The following is a 21,939-nucleotide window of genomic DNA, read 5'->3' on the forward strand; positions in this document are numbered from 1 at the left end:
ATTGGGGGTTGAGGGGGATATCTAGGTGGTCAGGGGACCAAAGGTGATGCTTGGGCGTAGTAATGCATGGGGTGGAATGCTGAGTATTCAGCTCAGTACATCAAACATATCCAAAGTCTCTGACTCGAAGTCTGTCGGAAACATTTGCAGAGGTTCTTGGGGAGAAGGATATTTTTTGTAATAAATTTTATCTTGATCTTAAAGTTACAAAGCCACTGCGCAGATTTTAGTCCATCTCATTGTTTGCTCCCCAAACCAATTGAAATTGAATCCAATGCAAGGTCTCCACAAGAGAGACACACAATCTAAGATGACAAGAAAAGGCATTGCATCTCATTTTGGGCTTGAATCTGACACATGATCCATCAAAAGTTGATCTTCAAGAGTAATTCCTACAGGGGTCAACACTTCAGGACTTCTCGAGAATCTCAATGCACATCTTAGGTTGTATGGCCAGTCTTCCATAATAAGGAGACTGAAACATTTCCAGCATTTTTTTTGTTTTCATTTTAGATTTCCAGGATCTGCAGAATTTCGCTTTTCTTTGAGATCAGTGGGGGTGATAGATGTACAGGATAGGAAGCAACCGGCTGAACTCTGCAACAGTTGAGTTAAGTTTTACAGCTCCAAGCAGTAGAACATTCATGCTTGCCCTGAAACGGATGGTGCTTGAAATAATTATCGTCAAGCCTAGTTGCGCTCTTTGTGATGAGAGAATCTCGGAATAGCTTGCAGTCGGCCTCATGATCAACCCCCTGGTTCCGCTCCCGGACTATCTACCGCGTTGATTGGGCGGGGAGGGGGCGGGGCAGTTAGGGAAGCCTCGGGATCCAATTGGTGGATTGCGCGGTCCGTCAGGGAAAGAGGGCGGGACTTCCGGCGGGTGAGACTGCGCCTTGGGCAGTAGGCTATTTGGTCGGTCGGTTGGTTGGTTAAGGGTGGGGGTGACGAGAAGAGGAAACTCTTATGCAGCTGGTGGGCGGATCGCAAAGTCTGTGCACAGAGTCGGGCCGGGTGTAGTGTGTCAACAGCTGTCCGAGGCGCCCCGCTCTCCGACCCCGCTGTGTTGTCCGGGGCGCCCCGCTGACCATGAAGCTCGCGATGTGCCGCACCGTTGCTCTGGTGACCCTGGCCGTGCTAGGGGTCTGGATGTTCCGCGCGTGGCTCAGCAGCAAGCAGCACGTGTTCAGCCAGGAAGAAGTGGCCAAGCTGGCGAAGCAGTATTCAGGTATGTTATTAATAAAGCTGCTGACTGCACGCAGCAAGCTGTGGGTGTGTGTGAGAGAGAGAGAGAGAGAGAGACGGTAGCACAGTGCTTTGCACAATTGCTTCACAGCGCCAGGATCCCAGGTTCGATTCCCTGCTGGGTCACTGTCTGTACGGAGTCTGCACGTTTCTCCCCGTGTGTGCGTGGGTTTCCTCCGGATGCTCCGGTTTCCCCCCACAGTCCAAAGCTGTGCAGATTAGGTGGATTGCCCTTAGTGTCCAAAATTGCCCTTTGTGTTAGGTGGGGTTACTGAGTGTGGGTTTGGGTAGGGTGCTCTTTCGAAGAGCCGGTGCAGACTCGGTGGGCCGAATGGCCTCCTTCGGCAGTGTAAATTCTATGAAAAACCTGAGACTGCGGCTGCATAAAAAACCCACGTTCCCTGTCTGTTCAAGCTGCATTGACAGTTCAAAAATCAGGACCACTCCAATTACTATTTTGCCAATCTACTTTATCATCATAAAAAATAGCAACAAAATATTGCGGACGCTGGAAGTCTGAAATAAAAAAAGAAAATGCAGGCAGCCCTGGCAGCATCTGTGGGGAGAGGGAACAGTTAACTTTTCCAGTCGGCATGACTTCTTCAGAGCCTTTACCACCAGCTGAGGACTGCAGGTATCCATCCCTGACAATGCAATATCAGCAATAACCTGTTCAATGTTCAGTTTAGATTCTGTAGAGGCCATTCAGCTCCAGACTTTGTTACAACTTTGATACAAATGTGGACAAAAGAGCTCAATTCCAAAATGATAGGTGCTGTCCTTGGGGATCAAGTGCTTGTTTCATAGCTCTGTTGTCCCTGAGATTAAGTCCCATTGCAGACTCTTATGTATACAAAGCCAGGCTAAATTTCCAGCGCAGTATTCAAGAAGTGTCTTTTTAGTCGAGATGTTAAACTGAGGTCCCACCTGCCCCTCAGTTCCTTGACTTTGGAGAAGGGTAGCAGAGAAACTGATTATTTGATCATTATCTTATTGCTGCTTGTTAGTACAAGATAGAATAAATACAATAGCAAGAAATTATCTTGGATTAGAAGATGTAGAATCCATATGAGTGCAGACAAGAAATAACAAGGGGGAAAAGACACTGGTGGGTGTAGTCTACAGGTCCCCCAACAGTAGCTATACTGTAGAACGAAGAGTAATTTGGGAGATAATAAAGGCAGCACTTTAATCATGGGTGATTAATCTTTATGTAGATTGGGAAAATCAAATTGGCATAGGTAGCCATGAGGAATAATTCATAGTGTATTCAGGACAGTGCCTCATTACACAGATTTACCTCCCCACTGCCACTTTTGACCCCTCCACTCCAGCATTTGGCTTACAACTTCCTGCTGGTTACTGTCAGAGGCACTTCTAGCTGGTCTCCCATCTTCTACTCTCCATAAACCTGAGGTTATCTAAAACTCAGCCTGTATCCTAACTCGCACCTTGTCCCTTTCAGCCATCAAACACGTGCTTACTGACCCACATTGGCTCCTGGTCTGACCAACTTCAATTTTAAACATTTTCATCCCTTTGTTTTCGATCCTTCCATGGCCTTACATACTCACTGTCTCTGTAACCACCTCCAGCCCTGCTACCCTCTTGGGATCATTACACTTATCCAACTTGCCTCTTGTGCATTTCTAATTTTAATTAATATTGACAACTGTATCTTCCTTAACCCTGTAATTCCCTCCCCAAGTGTCTCTTTTCTTTTTTTGAGATACTCCTTTAAAGCCTTTGACCAATATTCTGGTCACCTGCCCTTATTTGACTTAGCAAATTTTGTACATGCTTAAATATCTGGGGTTGTTTTCCTATGTTTAAAAAATATATTTATTTTATTCCAAACAATACATAAAATTGCACAAACAAGACACACTCCTATATTACAAACAGTTTGTCATTTTTTATAAGCTAATTATAACCCCAAGGCACCCCCCCACTCCCTTATTTGCTGGCGCCAAACAGACCCTTAAAGACAGTGACGAACAGCCTCCACCTTGAGTGAAGCCCTTCCTCAGACCCACAAAGGGCATACTTTATTCTTTCTAGTCACAGGAACTCTGACATGCCTCCCAAACACTCTGAAGTCCTGGGTGGCACTGCCAACCACCATCCAAGTCTATTCATTGGCAGGTAATCAGAGAGGTGAAGGCCAAGACATCGGTCCCCTTCCCTCCAGCAGCTCAGGCAAATCCAACACCCCAAAAATTGCCACCAATTGGCATGGCTCCAGCTTCGCCCTCACGATCATCAACATGGTCTCAAAGACTGAGGCCCAGAAGCGACCAGGTTTGGGCAGGGCAGGACCAGAGCAGATGTGAGTGATTCGCTGGCCCCCTTAAAAAAAACTCTTGCGTTCATCATCCACATCTAGGAAGAACCCACTCATGCGAGCTTGGGTCATGTGAGCCCATGGGGAACTTTAAATTGTATCAGGCTTGGCCTGGCACAAGAGGAAGTAGAGTTCACCTGATAGTGTCTCATTCAGCCTCCATCCCCCCCACTTCCAGGACCAGGCTAATTTCTTTCTCCCACTTACACTTTATTGTTTCTGATGGAGCCATCCTCATCTCCAGCAACCACCCATATATATCTGAGAATCCTCCCTTCTCCCAGCTCCTCTCATGATAAAAACCTGTCCATCAGTGTGTGACTCTGCAACCCGGGAAGTGAAGGGAGCCCTTCGCAAGCAAAGTCCCGCACCTGCATATATCTAAACTCGCTGCCCGGGAGTTAGTATTTTTCCTTCAACTCCTCCAGTCCTATGAAGCTACCCTCCACAAACGCATCCCTAATCCTATCGACCGCCTCCCACTTCCAAATCCTATAAATCGCACCTATCCCCGACAATGCAAATCTGTGGTTACCACAGGTTGGTGGCATGGTGGCACAGCGGTTAACACTGTTGCTTCACAGTGCCAGTTCGATTCCCAGCTTGGGTCACAGTCTGTACGGAGTCTGCACATTCTCCCCGTGTCTGTGTAGGTTTCCTCTGGGTAATCTGGTTTCTTCCCACAAGTCCCGAAATACATGCTTGTTAGGTGTTTTGGATATTCTGAATTCTCCCTCAGTGTGACGACTGAAGGTTTTTCACAGTAATTTCATTGCAGTGTTAATGTAAGTCTACTTGTGACACTAATGAGGATTATTATTGTTACATGCCCCCCAATCCGAATGCCGCCTAACTGATTCCAAATTTTAAGTGGTGCCATCCTTACCAGGGTTCAATATTGAGTGCAACAACTTGCCTCGTGCCCCTGTACAGTCAGAAATATCCTAATATCACCATATTTGTCCTAACATTAATTTGTTCACTTAAATTGATACTGTTGGTCTGTTTCCAAGTACTTGGCATTTTGTGCATCTCCCAAGAACAGCACAAAAGGACTGCAGGGGAAGATTGATAATTCACTCAAGCACCAACATTTCATTACTTATGGAATCATAAATATGATCCTGTTCCATCTAATCTGGCACGGTAGCACAGTGGTTAGCGCTGTTGCTTCATGCCACTGGGGACCCGGGTCCGATTCCCGGCTTGGGTTGCTGTTTGTGGAGAGTCTGCACGTTCTTGTGTGGGAGGAAACAGGGCCACCCGGAGAAAACCCACAAGTCCCAAAGGACGTGTTTGTTAGGTGAATTGGACATTCTGAATTCTTTCAAGTTTCCCTGAACAGTCGTAGTGTGGCGACTGGGGGATTTTCACAGTAATGTCATTGCAGTGTTAATGTAAGCCTACTTGGGACACTAATAAAGATTATTTTTATTAAATATTCCTGTGCAGGGTATGCTAATGAAATGTGAGTAGCGCACTTGGAATATAGCACATTTTTGGTTTTGCATTTATTTATCTTTTTCTATGCGAGCAAGCAGGTAGCATTTTCAATTTCATAGAATTTACAGTGCTGAAGGAGGTAATTTGGCCCATCAACTCTACACCGGCCCTTGGAAAGAGAACCCTATCAAGCCCATGCTTCCACCCTAACCCAGTAACCCCACTTAACCTTTTGGACACTTGAGGGCAATTCAGCATGGCCAATCCACCTAACCCGCACATCTTTGGACTGTGGGAGGAAACCGGAGCACCCGGAGGAAACCCACGCAGACATGGGGAGACCGTGCAGAATCTGCACAGATAGTGATCCAAGCTGGGAATTGAACCTGGGAACCTGGAGCTGTGAAGCAACAGTGTTAACCACTGTGCTACCGTGTTGCCCCCCACAACATGGGGTATGACCAATGTTGAACCTTATTTTATTTGCAGTGTCACGGGGTTTTTTTTAATGGTTGATGCAGTCTCTGCATTGAGAGGAAATATCAACTGATCGGAACTTGAAATTATACTTGAAAATAAAATAGACAATGTTATAATTTCAATTAAACAATAAAAAATGCACAAGTAGTGTTCAATAGCAATTGGCAGTTTTAGCCAAATATTTATAATAAAAATTATCAGTGCACAAATTAGTGTTCAGTTAATTTTTTTCTAATAATGACAATTGCAGATTTAGTAAACTAAAGATTGACATTATCCTGGAAACCTCGTGTTAAAGATAATGGAAATTTCTGTCCTATTTTTGGTTGTGTTTCTGTGCAAATCGTACTTTGCTCTATGCCATCCTAATTTGTAAAGGATCTGAAGGGCTTCAGTATTCCAGTAATAAAACAATTAGGTAATGTTGACTCTTTACTTTTGAACAAAAATACACGCACTTAATGGTCCATGAATTCAATATCTAGGGTGCATTGAACGTTTCAAACAGTTAGTCAGCAGTTGGTTAGATTGACTCTTCCAAAATAGCCTCATGGTCTATTTAAAGTGCCAATTTTCTTGAGTACATAATTGTGAGCAAAGCTTTTTCTGTATTTAAGTAGTGGAAATAAAAGCCATCGCTATCTTTGGGAAGTGCCGATGAATTTCTGGTTGTGTGCTTCTAACACTTTGGTCAGCTTATAAATTGTAATGTTTTTATTATTTTACAGGATGTGAGTGTTTGTTGGCTTGGCTAATATTTATTGTTCTTAATTTTGTTTTTATTCATTCATGGGACGTGGGTGTCGCAGGCTGTGCCAGCATTTATTGCCCATCCCGAAATGCCCTTGAGGGGGTAGTTAAGAGTCAACCATATTGCTGTGGGTCTGGAGTCATATGTAGGCCAGACCAGGCAAGGATGGCAGATGTGTAGGTTCGAGGGGAACTTGAAGGTGGTTGTGTTCCTATGTATCTGCTGCCCTTGTCAGAGGCCACGACATGGAAGTGCTGTCCAAGGAGCCTTGACGAGTTGCTGCAATGTGCTTTTTATGTGGCATACCCTGCTGCCACTGTATTGATGTTGTCTGGGGTGCCAGTGAAGTGGGCTGCTTTTTCGTGGATGGTGTCGAGCTTTTGAGTATTATTGGAGTTGCACTCATCCAGGTAATTGGAGAGTATTCCATTGCACTCCTGACTTGTGCCTTGTAGATAGTGGACAGGGTTCTGGGAGCGGGTGAGGGGGGGGGGGGGTCCAGGAGATGGGTTAATCGCCTCTGACCTGCTCTTATAGCCACAGTATTTATATGGTTGGTCCAGTTCAGTTTCTGGTCATTGGGATTTAGTAAGGCAATGCCATTGAATATCAAGGGAAGATGGTTCGGTGTTCTCATTGGAGATAGTAATTGTCTGGCATTTGTGTGTGGTTCAAATGACACTTGCCACTTAACAGCCCAATTCTAAATATTGTCCAAATCTTGCTGCATATGGACATGTACTGCTCCAGTATAGAAGGAGTCTTCCCATTGATTCCAGTTTTGCGGGGGCTCTTTGATGTCATACTTTATCAAATGCTGCCTTGATGTCGAGGGCAGTCACTCTCAACTCCATCTTAAGTTCTGTTCTTTTGTCCATGTTTGGACCAAAGCTGTAATGAGATTAGGAGCTGAGTGTCCCAACATTTTACATAATGTTTATCCACAGCCTTTTTTTTTTTCTCTCAAAATGACCTCTTGTGCCTTCTCCGACCAAGTTGTCTTTGCTTTTTAAATTCTCTGCCAGACCACATTGGCAACCTATCAATTACTTACTGCTTAATAACAGTTAACTGCAGCACACCATGAGAATACAACGATAGTAACTGCAATCCAGGAAGGCACTTCAACTGGTTCTCTGATAGTGTGCCTGGAGCAAGTAATGAAAATTTGAGTAAGGAATAGTGCGAATATTTATGCAGCACCTAATTTGCTTAACCACAATAGAACATAGAACAGTACAGCACAGAACAGGCCCTTCGGCCCTCGATGTTGTGCCGAGCAATGATCACCCTACTCAAACCCACGTATCCACCCTATACCCGTAACCCAACAACCCCCCCCTTAACCTTTTTTTTTTTTTAGGACACTACGGGCAATTTAGCATGGCCAATCCACCTAACCCGCACATCTTTGGACTGTGGGAGGAAACCGGAGCACCCGGAGGAAACCCACGCACACACGGGGAGGACGTGCAGACTCCACACAGACAGTGACCCAGCCAGGAATCGAACCTGGGACCCTGGAGCTGTGAAGCATTTACGCTAACCACCATGCTACCGTGCTGCCCAATTGCAGCAACATCTGAGCAACATCAGGTGTTGCCTCACCTGCAGATATTCACATATGAGTAATTTATTTATAGTAACCTAATGTACTATGTGTCAGTGACTGAAACAAAGCCCTGCATCTTTTTTCAGAATTGTGCAGTAAATTACTGAAAGTGAGAAATGCTTTAATGAAAGACGTTTATTGGAAACAGATTTTTTGAATCATAGAAATGTAAAATTGTGCTCTATTTCAGGTCTTAATCATGAGCAAGCATTCACCAAAGTTGTGGTTGAGTTGAGAAAAAAGTACCCTGGTCACATACTTCCAGATGAGGACCTGCAGTGGATCTTCGTGAATGCTGGTGGCTGGATGGGTTCCATGTGCCTTTTGCATGCATCCTTAACTGAATATGTGATGCTCTTTGGAACAGCAGTGGACACTGGGGGACATTCAGGTATTGTATGATTCTTTACTCAGTTGCATTATGTTGGGAAAATTAAAAATAAAATTTCGGTATTGGGTTTCTAGTTTGAGAATTTTATTATTATACATGAAAATTAACTTGTATTAAAATAATGATGGAAAGGGCAGCATGCAGTGGTTAGCACTGCTGCTTCATGGTGCTGAGGTCCCAGGTGCGATTCCAGCTCTGAGTCACTGTCCGTATGGAGTTTGCACATTCTCTTCATGTTTGCATGAATTTCGCCCCCACAACCCAAAGATGTGCAGGGTAGGTAGATTGGGCATGCTAAATAGTCCCTTAATTGGAAAAAATGAATTGGGTACTCTTTTAAAAAAAAAAAAAAAAAAAAAATATTGATTGACATCCTTCCATCCGTGAGAGATGCAGCATCAGAATTTGGTGAGGTCAGTTGAAATCAGCTGCACATCTTTGATGGCTGAACAAGTGGGTTCTGGAAAGGCAAAGCCTGCAGAAGTTGCCCCTTTTCTGGTGATGCCGGCAGATAATCTTAATTGTCACAAGTAGGCTTACATTAACACTGCAACAAAGTTACTGTGAAAAGCCCCTAGTCGCCACATTCAGGGGCCTGTTTGGATACACAGTGGGAGAATTCAGAATGTCCAAATTACCTAACAACTCGTCTTTTGGGACTTGTGGGAGGAAACCGAAACACTCGGAGGAAATCCACATAGCCAAGGGGAGAATGTGCAGACTCCGCACAGACAGTGACTCAAGCTGGGAATCTAACCTGGGACCCTGGCTCTGTGAAGCAACAGTGCTAACCACTGTGCTACTGTGCCGCCCACTCTGCTAACATTAAACTGGCATCTGCTTTGGAGCTTTAGCAGCAGCATGTCATCATGGTGGCAAATTCCTGCCCACTGTTTGTGTCACAATTAGAGATTCACATTTGCTGTGATTGATGTTGAGACCTTTGAATTGGAGCCCTTGGTAGGGGCTATCTCCCTGTATAACATATCCATTGGGGATGCAGCCATCCTGTTCGTATGCCCAAACCAGTGAAGCTGTCTATACTTGATTAGCGCTAGCATGGTTTCCCTAGAAAGGGCCACGCCATTGGTGACTTTTTGTCTTTCCAAGTGATGCAGTGGATATGTCATAAATACCGGAGATGGAAATTATTGAGCCTTTATTTTTGGTATACGTAGGTTGTCGAGGCTTCCCTGCTACACAGCAGTAAGCTGAGGGTACAGGTCTTGTACATAAGCATCTTACTATCAGATGGGAAGCTCCTCAACATATCAAGACTGAAAGCCAAGAGTGGCATGTGCTGATCAGAGAACCTCTGTATGTTGATGATGAACCTGGATCACCTGTCCTACGCTTGTCGTGTTCTCCCCTCCCCAATCAACGTCAGGAACTCTATTTATGGGACAGAGTTGTGTCCCTGCCTGTGATTTTAAAAAGTAGTAAAGCAAACTGAAAGCTATTGAGCTGCAGTGAGATAAAAGATGAAAGAGATAAAATAGGTCTGAGGATACCCTGAGGATACGTATTCTATTCCTGTCCAGGTCAATCAGATCTGACAAAGTAATTGCATTAAAAACTTAAAGTTTCCAGGAGTTAAGGTGAGTAGATGAGCCATACAGAGATTATCATAGAATTTACAGTGCAGAAGGAGGCCATTCGGCCCATCGAGTCTGCACCAGCTCTTGGAAAGAGCACCCTACCCAAGGTCAACACCTCCACCCTATCCCCAAAACTCAGTAACCCCACCCAACACTAAGGGCAATTTTGGACACGAAGGGCAATTTATCATGGCCAACCCACCTAACCTGCACATCTTTGGACCGTGGGAGGAAACCCACGCACACATGGGGAGGATATGCAGACTCCGCACAGACAGTGACCCAAACCGGAATCGAACCTGGGACCCTGGAGCTGTGAAGCAATTGTGCTATCCACAATGCTACTGTGCTGCCGTACATTTGTATTTAAGTAGATGACCTTACTCAACATGGTTGGGGTGCTTCAATTGCAGCACAATGGTTACTACTGCTGCCTCATAGCACCATGGACCCGAGTTTGATTCTGTCCTTGTCCTTCTGTCAATGTGGAGTTCTCCTGTGTCTGCATGGGTTTCTTCCGGGTGGTCCGCTTTCCTCCCACAGTTCAAAGATGTGCAGTTTAGGTGGAGTTACAGGGATAGAGCAAGGAATGGGCCTATTTAAGGTGTTCTTTCGAAGGGTCTGTGCAGACTTGATGGGCCGAATGCCCTCCTGTACTGTGGGGATTGTATGGAAATGGTTTTTGTTCTGTTGGACGGAAATCAGCGAATGTGATTGCTATTCTTTATTGCTGTCCAGGCACATTTGGTGGAAATCAAACTGGATGTTGCATAAATAACTGATCGAGTTTAGTTGTGATAGTCCCACAATCAAATTAAACCCTATTTCTAGAGTTGCATGAATAAAGGACCCTTGAGCAAGATGCTGGAGGGTGTCTGTGAAATCATATCACAATAAGTAGCATTACATTTGGGGGACCATATTGTCAAATAAGTGAAGATATAAGGTAATGAGCTAGAATTGTTAAAAATTGCACACAGAAGGTCATTGTGTTTATTCAGCTGCTGTCTCTTTAACTGGAAGTGTCTACTCTCCCGTGCCCTTTCTCTTCCTTTCTTTTCTTTCCAAATATTGTCATATTCAATGATATAATTTCTGTTTCATTCTTCTAATAAAGGATTTCATATACTAAAACTCCTCATTAAATATATGCATGATTATCATTAAAATTCTTTCTTGGAACATCTTACATTAAATGTGCAGTAGAAATTCCTGTTCTCCAAGCTTCATAGTTCTCTGCATCTAATGCACCTGCATTCATTTCCCTATCCTGCTCAGTTGTTTCTTGTTCTACAGTCTGTCCAAATAATTTATGATAGGAAGCAGAATTTTCAGACGCATCTTTGAGACACACAATTATCCATGTCCCATCATTTCTTTTAATTGCCCCTACTCTTTTTCTTTGTCCTTTCAATATCACCCACAAGTCCAAAATCATCCTGGAGAGTAATTACAATCTCTGCTTTCTTTTCTCCTATCAAACCTAGCCTTAAACTCCTGCCACCTGTCACTTTCTAACATCATCTCGGGTGCTCAGAACCACCTTTGGAGACCATCCACTCTGCTTCCTCAGCTCTTGGCCACTCCTGTATCTTATCTTATCCGCAAGTCTAGCTTGGCCTCATTCCCAACCTTCATTTCTGTCACCATGTGTTAGCTGACATTGCAAATCAAGTCTCTTCTTGGCACTGTCCTTTTCGTTACAAACTACCTTCATAATTCAACTCCTGAAAAAAAAAATCACTGAGCCTCTCTGGATTACCTCCCTGCCATCCGTAAACCCCTTAGAGTTTAAAGGGATGAGTTTCCTCTCTCTCTTTAGAGTGAGTTTAGGAATATACTTTTCAAATCTCAACAACTTTTTATACAGTGCCAGTAACATAGCAAAATGTCCCAAAGTACTTCATCTGCAAATTGGTCTGAATATACTTTTCTGCCAACGTTCTGATTTCAGATTCTGTTTGCCTTCCGATAACCACTTGGGGGCAAGCACAGAGATGTGAATTATTAAGACAAGGCAAAGCCCGTTAAGCCCCAAAAATACATGTATTTTCATTTTAATAGACTCTTGGCCTGGTATTTGGCAACATAAAGAAGCCAATTACACGACTGTCAATCCCAATTCTCTGTTTCGATTAATTTTATAATCACCTCTAAACTTAAGATGGAGGAGTAGGCACTCAATTTTCAGGGACTATCATCTAGCTCAAGGTGACTTCTTTGATTGCAAGATGTTTACCTTTCTATAATATTATACAACCAGCTAGTTCCCCTCCATTGTCCCTCTGATTCGGACAATGAGTCAAATGGAAAGTATGAAGAAAATTTGCGGTTTTTGTGGTGCTGGACTTTAATATATTTGTCGTCTTGTACAATGTTTATTTAATGTTGTGTTTCATGTGTTTTTCACGTTTGAAAGAGAGATGAGGCTGTTGTAAAATTGCAGCTTGTTGACCCCACACCTTTTCTTGCAAATACTTATCACTTATTTTTACATGAAATTTCAGGTCGGTACTGGGCTGAAGTGTCCGACACTATTATCTCAGGAACTTTTCAGCAGTGGAAAGAAGGGACAACTAAAAGTGATATATTTTACCCAGGTTAGTTTTTCACGATATAGGGAAGCACTTGTCCCCGTACCATCATTGCAATTACAGTGAGTGTTCTGTTGATCTTTCCTAACCGCATATGTATTTGGCAGTGTGCAACATAAAAGTTTTCTTCATCCCGCACAAAGACAATTTGATAAATGGCCTCTTGGTGCGATTATTCTATGATTCTACATTAATTGTGATACCCTGGAATCAAAAAATAATACTGCGCTGCTATTCAGTCCCTTGTTCATTTGCTGACTATCCAATTAGTTGCATTCCTTTGCTCGTTCTCCAGGATTGTACAACTGTTCCTTTTTAATTCAACTCTGGTTCTTCTGCCAAGCATAATCAGGCCAACAACAACTTACATTTACATAGCAAAAATATGTTGGCGCGTCACGAGTGATTATCAAACAAAATTTGATGAATCCAAATAAGGAAATTAGAACGTATACTCAGCCAAAGAGAGTTGGCTCTTTGGTACCAATGAGGTTGCAATGCAAACCAGAAAAGCGCAAGATTTCCAGAATTGGAGGAACGCCGGAATCTTGGTGGATTATAGGGTGTGTGGGGTTTACAGAGGGAAGGAATACATGGAAATATATTCATAGATTAATTATTTCAAACAGCACTTGAAGAAAATAAACTTGCAGAACTACAGGATTGACTGGATTGCTCTACAAAGAGATGGGATAAGCCGAATGACTGTCAGTATCATAATAACTGTTAGAATGGGTAATCATGAAGAACTTTGTTGCCTAGGTAAAGTGGAAAGGCAGTAAGAAGGAATATATTTTATAAAGGCAGTCCTTTCTTCCTCTTTTCCCATGTTATACAGGATTGCCGCAATGCTCTTTGATCACTCCTTCATAACAACCATCATGTTTAGATTTGGCAAGTCATTTCACTGTCATCTGACCTTGCTGTCACTAATCCTACACATTTATCCAGGCAAGGGACCAGCACCAATTGACATTGGCTTGCTTGCATCAGTAGCTGGATTCTTTCACAGCCAACTTGAGGTCTTCTGGGAGAGCAACCCACTGAGCTGCTTTTCTAAAGGCAATACAGAACTGTATTTTTAGTTCATAATTTGGCTTCAACACTGTTCAGGATAGTTAAAGTTTTTAAACTTTGTGCTTTCAGCACGGCAGAACAAGAACTTGATCAACAAATCCTTTCAGTAACGCAAAACTAAGTTATTAGTAAAGGAACCTCATGAAATTTTTCTGGACGATACCTTGCGAACCAGTCTTCTACAGTAATGTTTTCCCCCAATTCCAGTTTAGGCTTGTCAGATACTGTAACTGATTTGACTCCAGGTTTTTTTTTTTGCTAACTCCAATGTTAGACCATAAGACCGTACGACATAGGAGCAGAATTAGGCCACTCGGCCCATCGAGTCTGTTCCTCCATTCAATCATGGCTGATATTTTTCTCATCCCCATCCTCCTACTTGCTCCCCATAACCCTGGAGGGCATGTCTTACAAAGAAAGGTTGAGGGAGCTAGGGCTTTTCTCGCCGGAGCAGAGAAGGAAGAGAGGTGACTTGATAGAGGTGTACAAGGTGATGCGAGGCATGGGTAGAGTGGATAGCCAGAGACTTTTCCCCAGGGCGGAAATGGCTGTCACGAGGGGACATAGCTTTGTGATTGGAGAAAGGTATAGGGGAGATGTCAGAGGTAGGTTCTTTACACAGCGAGTGGTGGGTGCGTGGAATGCACTGCCAGCACAAGTGGTGGAGTCTGAATCATTAGGGACATTTAAGCGACTCTTGGACAGGCACATGGACAGCAGTAAATTGAAGGGTTGTAGGTTAGGTTGATCTTGGGTTAGGATAAATGGTTGGCACAGCATCGTGGGCCGAAGGGCCTGTACTATGCTGTACTGTTCTATGTTCTAACCACTGATCCCCTTATTAATCAAGAACCTATTTATCTCTGTGATTTGGCCTCCACAGCCTTCTGCGGCAAAGTTTCACAGATTCACCACCCTCTGGCTGAAGAAATTCATCCTCGTCTCTGTTTTAAAGGATCGTCCCTTTAGTCTGAGATTTAGTCTGAGATTATGCCCTCTGCTTCTAGTTTTTCTGACAAATGGAAACATCCTCTCCACGTCTAGTCTATCTAGGCCTCGCAGTATCCACTAAGTTTCAATAAGATCCACCTCATCCTTCTAAACTCCAACAAGTACAGACCCAGAGTCCTCAACCATTCCAGTCCTCTTCATTCCAGGGATCATTCTTATGAACCTCCTATGGACCCTTTCCAAGGCCAGCACATCCTTTCATACAGGGCCCAAAACTGCTCACCTTATACAGCCTCAGAAGTACTTCCCTGATCTTGTATTCTAGCCCTCTCAACATGAATGCTAACATTGCATTTGCCTTCCTAACTACCAACTGAACCTTAAGAGAATCGTGAACAAGGGCTCCCAAGTCCCTTTCTGCTTCTAATTTCCTAATCATCTCCATTTAGAAAATAGTCTTTGCCTCCATTTTTCCTTCCAAAGTGCATAACCTCATACTCCATCTGTCACTTCATTGCCCACTCTCCTAGCCTGTCCAAGTCCTTCTGCAGCCCGCCTGATTCCTCAATACAACCTGTCCCTCTACAGATCTTTGTATCATCTGCAAACTTAGCAACAGTGCCTTCAGTTCCTTCTGCCAAATCATTAATGTATATTGGAAAAAGTTGTGGTCCCCGCACAGACCCCTGAGGCACACCACTAGTCATTGCTGCCATCCTGAAAAAGACCCTTTTATGCCCACTCTCTGCCTTCTGCCAGTCAGCCAATCCTCTATCCATGCCAGGATCTTATCCTTAACACCATGGGCTCTTATTTAACAGTCTCCTTTGCGGCACCTTGTCAAAGGCCATCTGGAAATATACACTAGTTCTCCTTTGTCAGACATTACCTCCCCTTGATGAAGCCGCGCAATTTTATCATGCACTTCCAAGTACTTCGCGATTTCATCGTTAATAATGGACTCTAAAATCTTACCAATGACTGAAGTCACGCTAATGGCCTATAATTTCCTGTCTTCTCTCTTCCTGCCTCCCGTGATTCCTGAAAGATCACCACCAATGCCTCCTCAATCTCCTCAGCTCTCTTTTAGAACATTGGAGTGTAGTCCATCTGGTCCAGGTGATTCGTTCACCTTCAGACCTTTCAGTTACCCCAGAACCTTCTCCTTAGTAATGGTCACTGCATTCACCTCTGCCCCCTGATTCGCCTGGAGCTCTGGCATTCCACTGGTGAATTCCACCGTGAAGATTGATGGAAAGTAACTTTTCAATTCCTCTGCCATTTCTTTGTTTCGTATTATTCTCCAGCCACATTTTCCAGTGGTCCAATGTCTATTTTTGCCTCTCTCATACCTTTATTATATTGAAAAAATTATCTTCCTTTATATTACTAGCTAGCTTGCACTCTTATTTCATCAGACCCCACTTTTGCTTTTTTAGTTCTCCTCTGCTCACTTTTAAAGGCTTCCCAATTCTCTGGCTTCCCACTAATCCTCACCACTTTGTCTGCTTTTTCTTTTGCTTTTATGCTGTCCTTGACTTCCCTCGTCAGCCATGGATGCCTTGTCCTCACCTTAGCATGTTTCCTCCTCCTTGGGATGAATTTCTGTTGTGCCTCCCGAACAACCCTGAAAAACTCCTTCCATTGCTGTTCCACTGTCTTCCCTGCTAGGCTCCTTTTCCAATCAACTCTGGCCAGCTCCTCCCTCATGTCTTTGCAGCTAGCCTCATTTAATTGTAATACCGTTACATCTGATTGCAGCTTCTCCCTCTCAAACTGCAGGGTAAATTATATCACGTTGTGGTCACTGCTCCCTAAGGGTTCCTTCACCATAAGTTCTCTAATCAAGTCTGCCTCATTACACATCACCAAATCCAGAATTGGCTGTTCCCTAGTAGGCTCTGTCACAAGCTGCTCCAAAAAATCATCTCTTAGACATTCTACAAATTTCTTGGGATCCACTACCAACCTGATTTTCCCAGTCCACCTGCATATTGAAGTCCCCCATGATTATTGTAATATTGCCTTTTTTACATCCATTTTTATCTCCTGATTTATTTTTTGTCCCACATCCTGATTATTGCTAGGGCGCCTGTACATAACTCCCATTAGGGTCTTTGTACCTTTGCGATTCCTCAATTCTACCCACAGAGATTCCATGCCTTCTGATCCTATATCACTCCTTGCTATCGATTTAACTTCATTCCTTACTAACAAAGCAACCCCGCCCCCATTGCCCATCTGCCTGTCCTTTCGATAGGACACATATCCTTGCATATTTAGATCCCAGCCCCGATCACCTTGCAACAACATCTCTGTGATGCCCACAACATCGTAGCGGCCACCTTCAATGTGCGCAACAAGCTCATTTACCTTGTTCCGTATATTGGATTGGATTTGTTTATTGTCACGTGTACCGAGGTACAGTGAAAGTATTTTCTGCGAGCAGCTCAACAGATCATTAAGTAGATGGGAAGAAAAGGGAATTAAAAAAAATACATAATAGGGCAACACAAGGTATACAATGTAACTACATAAGAATTTTTTTTAAAAAATGTTTTTTATTGAGTTTTCATATTTTATATCCAACAAATTACAAATTATTAGAAAAAAAACACGCAAAAATGAACATGTATATTTACAGGTAAGCATCTTCATAATAACAACTGTGGCCGCCCCCTTTAGCCAGCATACATATTTTACATTCCCCAATATGGCCGAGGCACATGTTTATAGGCATTTATTTACAGTTTGGTTTTGGGCCTTAGCTTGCCATCAAACCCCCATAACTAACCCGTAGCCCTCTTTTCCCCCCCCCCGGCTACCTTCCCCCGTCCCCCGATTCCTGTCCATTTTCCCCTGATTCTTGGCCACCCGACTATTCCTCCTCTTGTTCGTTGGCCACAAACAGGTCCCGGAGCAATTGCATGAATGGCTCCCACGTCTGTGGAAGCCGTCGTCTGACCCTCGGATGGCGAATTTGATTTTCTCCATTTGGAGAGATTCCGAGAGGTCGGACAGCCAGTCTGCAGCTCTGGGCAGTGCTGCTGACCGCCAGCCAAACAGGATTCTACGGCGGGCGATCAGGGAGGCAAAGGCAAGGACGTCCGCCCTCCTCCCCGGGAATAGATCTGGCTGGTCTGAAACCCCGAAGACCGCCACTATCGGGCATGGCTCCACCCTCACCCCCACCACTTTGGACATAGCCTCGAAGAAGGCTGTCCAGTACTCCACAAGTCTGGGGCAAGACCAGAACATGTGGGCGTGGTTGGCCGGGCCTCTTTGGCACCGTTCACATCTGTCCTCCACCTCCAGGAAGAACCTACTCCTACGGTTTCTTGTTAAGTGGGCTCTATGTACCACTTTTAGTTGCGTCAGGTTGAGCCTTGCGCACGTGGAGGTGGAGTTGACCCTATGCAGTGCTTCGCTCCAGAGGCCCCACCCTATCTCAATCCCCAGGTCGTCCTCCCATTTCATTCTTGTTGCGTCCAGTACGGTGTCGTCCCTTTCTACCAGTCGGTCATACATGTCGCTACAGTTCCCTTTCTCTAGGATACTTGCGTCCAGTAGGTCTTCCAGTAGTGTCTGTCGTGGCGGTTGTGGGTATGTCCTTGTCTCCTTTCGTAAGAAGTTTTTGAGCTGCAGGTACCGTAGCTCGTTCCCCCCCGGCTAGCCGAAATTTCTCTGTCAGTTCGTCCAGTGTTGCGATCCTGTCGTCCGTGTATAGGTCCCTGACTGTCAGTGTCTCCCCGTCCTGCCTCCACCTTTTGAAGGTGGCATCAGTCAGTGCTGGTGTGAACCTATGGTTGTTGCAGATGGGAGCCTTGTCCGACATTTTGGTCAGGCCAAATTGCTGCCGCAGTTGGTTCCAGGATTGGAGGGTGGCTGTCACCACTGGGCTGCTGGAGTGTTGTTTGGGTGGGGTTGGGAGTGCTGCCGTGGCGAGGGCCCGGAGGGAGGTCCCCATGCAGGAGGCCTCCTCCGCACGCACCCACTCTGCTTCTGGCTCCTGGATCCATCCCCTTACTCGCTCGGCTGTTGCCGCCCAGTGGTAGAATTGTAGGTTTGGGAGGGCTAGCCCCCCCCCCCCCTGGATTTTGTTTTTTGTAGAACCTTCTTTGGGATCCTAGCATTTTTACCCCCCCCCCCCCCCCCCCCCCCCCCCCCCATACGAACGCCATGATAAGTTTGTCCAGCGCTTTGAAAAAGGCCTTGGGGATGTAGATCGGAATGGATCTAAACAGGAAGAGGAACCTGGGCAGTACGTTCATTTTGATCGTCTGGACTCTCCCCGTGAGGGAGAGTGGAAGTTGTTCCATCTTTGAAGGTCCTTTTTTACTTCCTCCGTCAGGCTGATGAGGTTCCATTTGTGGATCCCTTTCCAGTCATGGGCTATTTGGATCCTCAGGTAGCGGAATTTGTGTCGGGCTTGTTTGAACGGCAGCCCCTTTAGTGCTGCCCCCCCTTTGCGGGTGTACTGGAAAGATCTCGCTTTTGCTCATGTTGAGTTTGTAGCCCGAGAAGGCTCCAAACTCTTTCAGGAGCGCGATGATTCCGTCCATGCTGCTTTGTAGGTCCGAGATGTAGAGGAGCAGATCATCTGGATAGAGTGAGACTCTGTGCTCTATGGATCCCCGTCCAATTTTTTGCTGCCCTGAGCACGATTGCTAATGCGAACAGCAGCGGGGACAGTGGGCATCCTTGTCTGGTGCCCCTGTGCAGCTGGAAGTATTGGGAGTTGGTATTGTTGGTCCGTACACTCGCCATGGGAGCGTTGTATAGGAGCTTTACCCAAGCGGTGAACCCTGTTCCAATCCCGAACCGCTCTAGTACCTCCTATGAGGTATTTCCATTCGACTCTGTCGAAGGCCTTTTCTGCGTCCAGGGAGACGATCACCTCTTGTGTTCTCTCCCCGGAGGGGGTTATTATCACGTTCAGCAGGCGCCTGGTGTTCGAGGTAAGCTGTCTACCTTTGACGAGGCCCGTCTGGTCCTCTGTGACCACCTCAGGTACACAGTCTTCTAGCCTTTTGGCTAGGATTTTGGCCAGTATTTTGGCGTCTGCGTTCAGCAGAGATATGGGTCGTATGACCCACATTCCGTTGGGTCTTTGTCTTTCTTAGGTATCAGCGAGATTGAGGCCTGTGCTAACGTGGGTGGCAGTGTGCCCCTAGCTAGCGAGTCTGTGAACATCTCCCACAGGTGCGGGGCCAGCGCGGTCGTGAATTTTTTGTAGAAGTCCGCCGGGAATCCGTCCGGTCCCGGCGCCTTCCCCGTCTGCATGGACCTAATGCTGTCCATGATCTCTCCCGAGTGCTAGTGCTTCCAGGTCCAGTTTTCTGCCCTCTCCCACGACTGGTATGTCCAGTCCATCAAGGAACCGGTTCATCCCAGCCTTCCCCGTTGGGGGCTCTGAGGTGTACAGCTCTTGGTAGAAGGCCTTGAAGGTTTTGTTAATCCTCTCTGGTTCTGTTTCCAACGTGCCTCGAGTACCCCTGATTTGCGCAATTTCTCTGGTGGCTGCCTGCTTTCTCAGCTGTGTGCCAACAGGCGGCTGGCTTTGTCTCCGTGTTCGTACAGGGTCCCGCGCGCCTGGCGGAGTTGGTGCACTGCTTTCCTGGTGGAGAGCAGGTCAAAGTTCCTTTGTAGTTCTTTTCTCTCCGCCAGGAGCTCTACGGTCGGGTCATCGGAGTATTTACGGTCTACCTCCAGTATGGAGTCGACCAGCTTCTGCCTAGCCACCCTTTCCTCCCTATCTCTTTGCGCTTTGAAGGCAATGATTTCCCCTCTCAGTCCGGCCTTAAGTGCTTCCCAGAACGTGGAGGATGAGCCCTCCCCGTTTTGGTTGTTCTCCGTGTACTCTGCTAAGGCCTGCGCTATCCTTTTGCTGAAGGCCTTGTCAGCTAGTAAGGCACCGTCCAACCTCCATGTGGGGCGCTGGGCCCTTCCCGTCTCTAGCCGCACGTCCATGTAGTGTGGAGCGTGGTCTGATATCACAATTGCGGAGTATTCCACTTTGTCTATCCCTGGAAGCACCGTTTTCCACACCACAAAGAAGTCAATTCTGGTGTACACGTTGTGTACTGGGGAGAAGGAGAATTCTTTCTCCCCCAGGTGGGCGAACCTCCAGGGGTCCTCTGCTCCATAAAGTGACTGAGTTCCCTTGCCATGCTTGAGGTTTTCCCTGTTTTGGGGTTTGATCTGTCCGTCTTTGGATCCTGTACACAGTTGAAGGTCTCCCCCCCCCCCCCCCCCCCCCCCCCCATGATTAGTTGATGCGTCGCTATGTCCGGGATTTCTGCCATGGTCTTTTTGATGAAACCCGTGTCGTCCCAGTTGGGCGCGTACACGTTGACTAGAACTACCGGTGCCCCATCCAGGGTCCCGCTGACCATGACATACCGCCTCCCTGGGTCTGTAACCGTCTTTGTCGCCCTAAACATTGTCCTCTTGCCGATCAGGATCGCCACCCCCCCTGGCCCTTGTCCCATAGCAGGAATGGTAGGTTTGTCCCACCCAACCCTTTCTTACCCGCAGTTGGTCCTGCTCCCTCAGGTGCGTCTCTTGGAGGAAGACTATGTCGGCCCTCATGTTTCTGAGGTGGGTGAGGACTCTAGATCTCTTCACTGGGCCGTTAAGTCCCCTTGCGTTCCAGGTGATTATCCTGGTGGAGGGCTTCTGCCCCCTCGTTCCTGTGGGATTAACCATACTTATCTGGTGGACGCGCCCCTGCCCTCCGAGGTTTCCTCTTGTCCAGGGGGCACCCGCCATGGCCGTCCACTGTGTGTCCGCCACGCGGGTAGTCCCCTGCACTCTGGTGGCCCCCTTCGCCCACAGACCGTACTGGGTGGGTGCTTGCAGCGCTTCCTTGTTTCGAGCCCTTGGTTGTGGCACTTTGTAGCCCTGTTCCTTTTTTGGCCTCTTTTGTCCCTTTGTCCCTGCATTTCTCCCCCCCCCCCCCCCGCCCCCCCCGGTCTCTCGCTCCCTGTGTGCCCCCCCACCACCCCGATCTCTCCCTTTTCCCTCCTCCCCCATGTACCCCTCCTTTGCCCCTCTATCCCCTATTCCTGTCCCCGTTTGCTCTCCCGACTTTGGTGGGTGATCTCCCCCCCCCCCCCCCTCCCCTGCCTGGCGCCTTCCCCCCTGTTGGGGGTGCGCTGCGGCCCTGCTTTGTTGCGTGCCCCCGGCGCTAGCTTTCCTGCTAGTACGGTGGCTCCCCTCTCGGGGGTTGTTGTCTCGCTTCTCCTTTGCCTGGCCTCTAAGGTTTTCTGCCCGCTCTTCCCCCATCCTACCCTGCACCCCTCTCGCCTGCTCTCCCTTCTCCAATACTCTCGTTCCCTCGTGCTGGGGCCTGGCCTCCCACCTGGAGCGGTCCCTTGGGCAGTGGGTTGTTTTTTGTTCTGGGTGTTCCTGCCGGGAAGGGGGGGGGGGGGCTGGCATTGCCTCGCCCCTC

The 21,939-nt window shown here is 46.4% G+C and overlaps 1 protein-coding gene across 1 annotated transcript in view; it reads left to right on the forward strand.

Annotated features, from left to right (window-relative positions):
• Positions 1-881: 881 nt before the first annotated feature.
• The window catches only part of sigmar1 (sigma non-opioid intracellular receptor 1), a 30,381-nt gene continuing 9,323 nt past the window's right edge, over positions 882-21,939 (forward strand). The window contains exons 1-3 of the mRNA XM_038790634.1: positions 882-1,228; positions 8,066-8,266; positions 12,372-12,464. Of these exons, the coding sequence (XP_038646562.1) occupies positions 1,090-1,228; positions 8,066-8,266; positions 12,372-12,464 (433 nt within the window). The 5' untranslated portion in view covers positions 882-1,089. The remainder of the gene's footprint in view (positions 1,229-8,065; positions 8,267-12,371; positions 12,465-21,939) is intronic.

This window comes from Scyliorhinus canicula, chromosome 3 (assembly GCF_902713615.1).
Source record: "Scyliorhinus canicula chromosome 3, sScyCan1.1, whole genome shotgun sequence".
Lineage (NCBI taxonomy): Eukaryota > Metazoa > Chordata > Chondrichthyes > Carcharhiniformes > Scyliorhinidae > Scyliorhinus > Scyliorhinus canicula.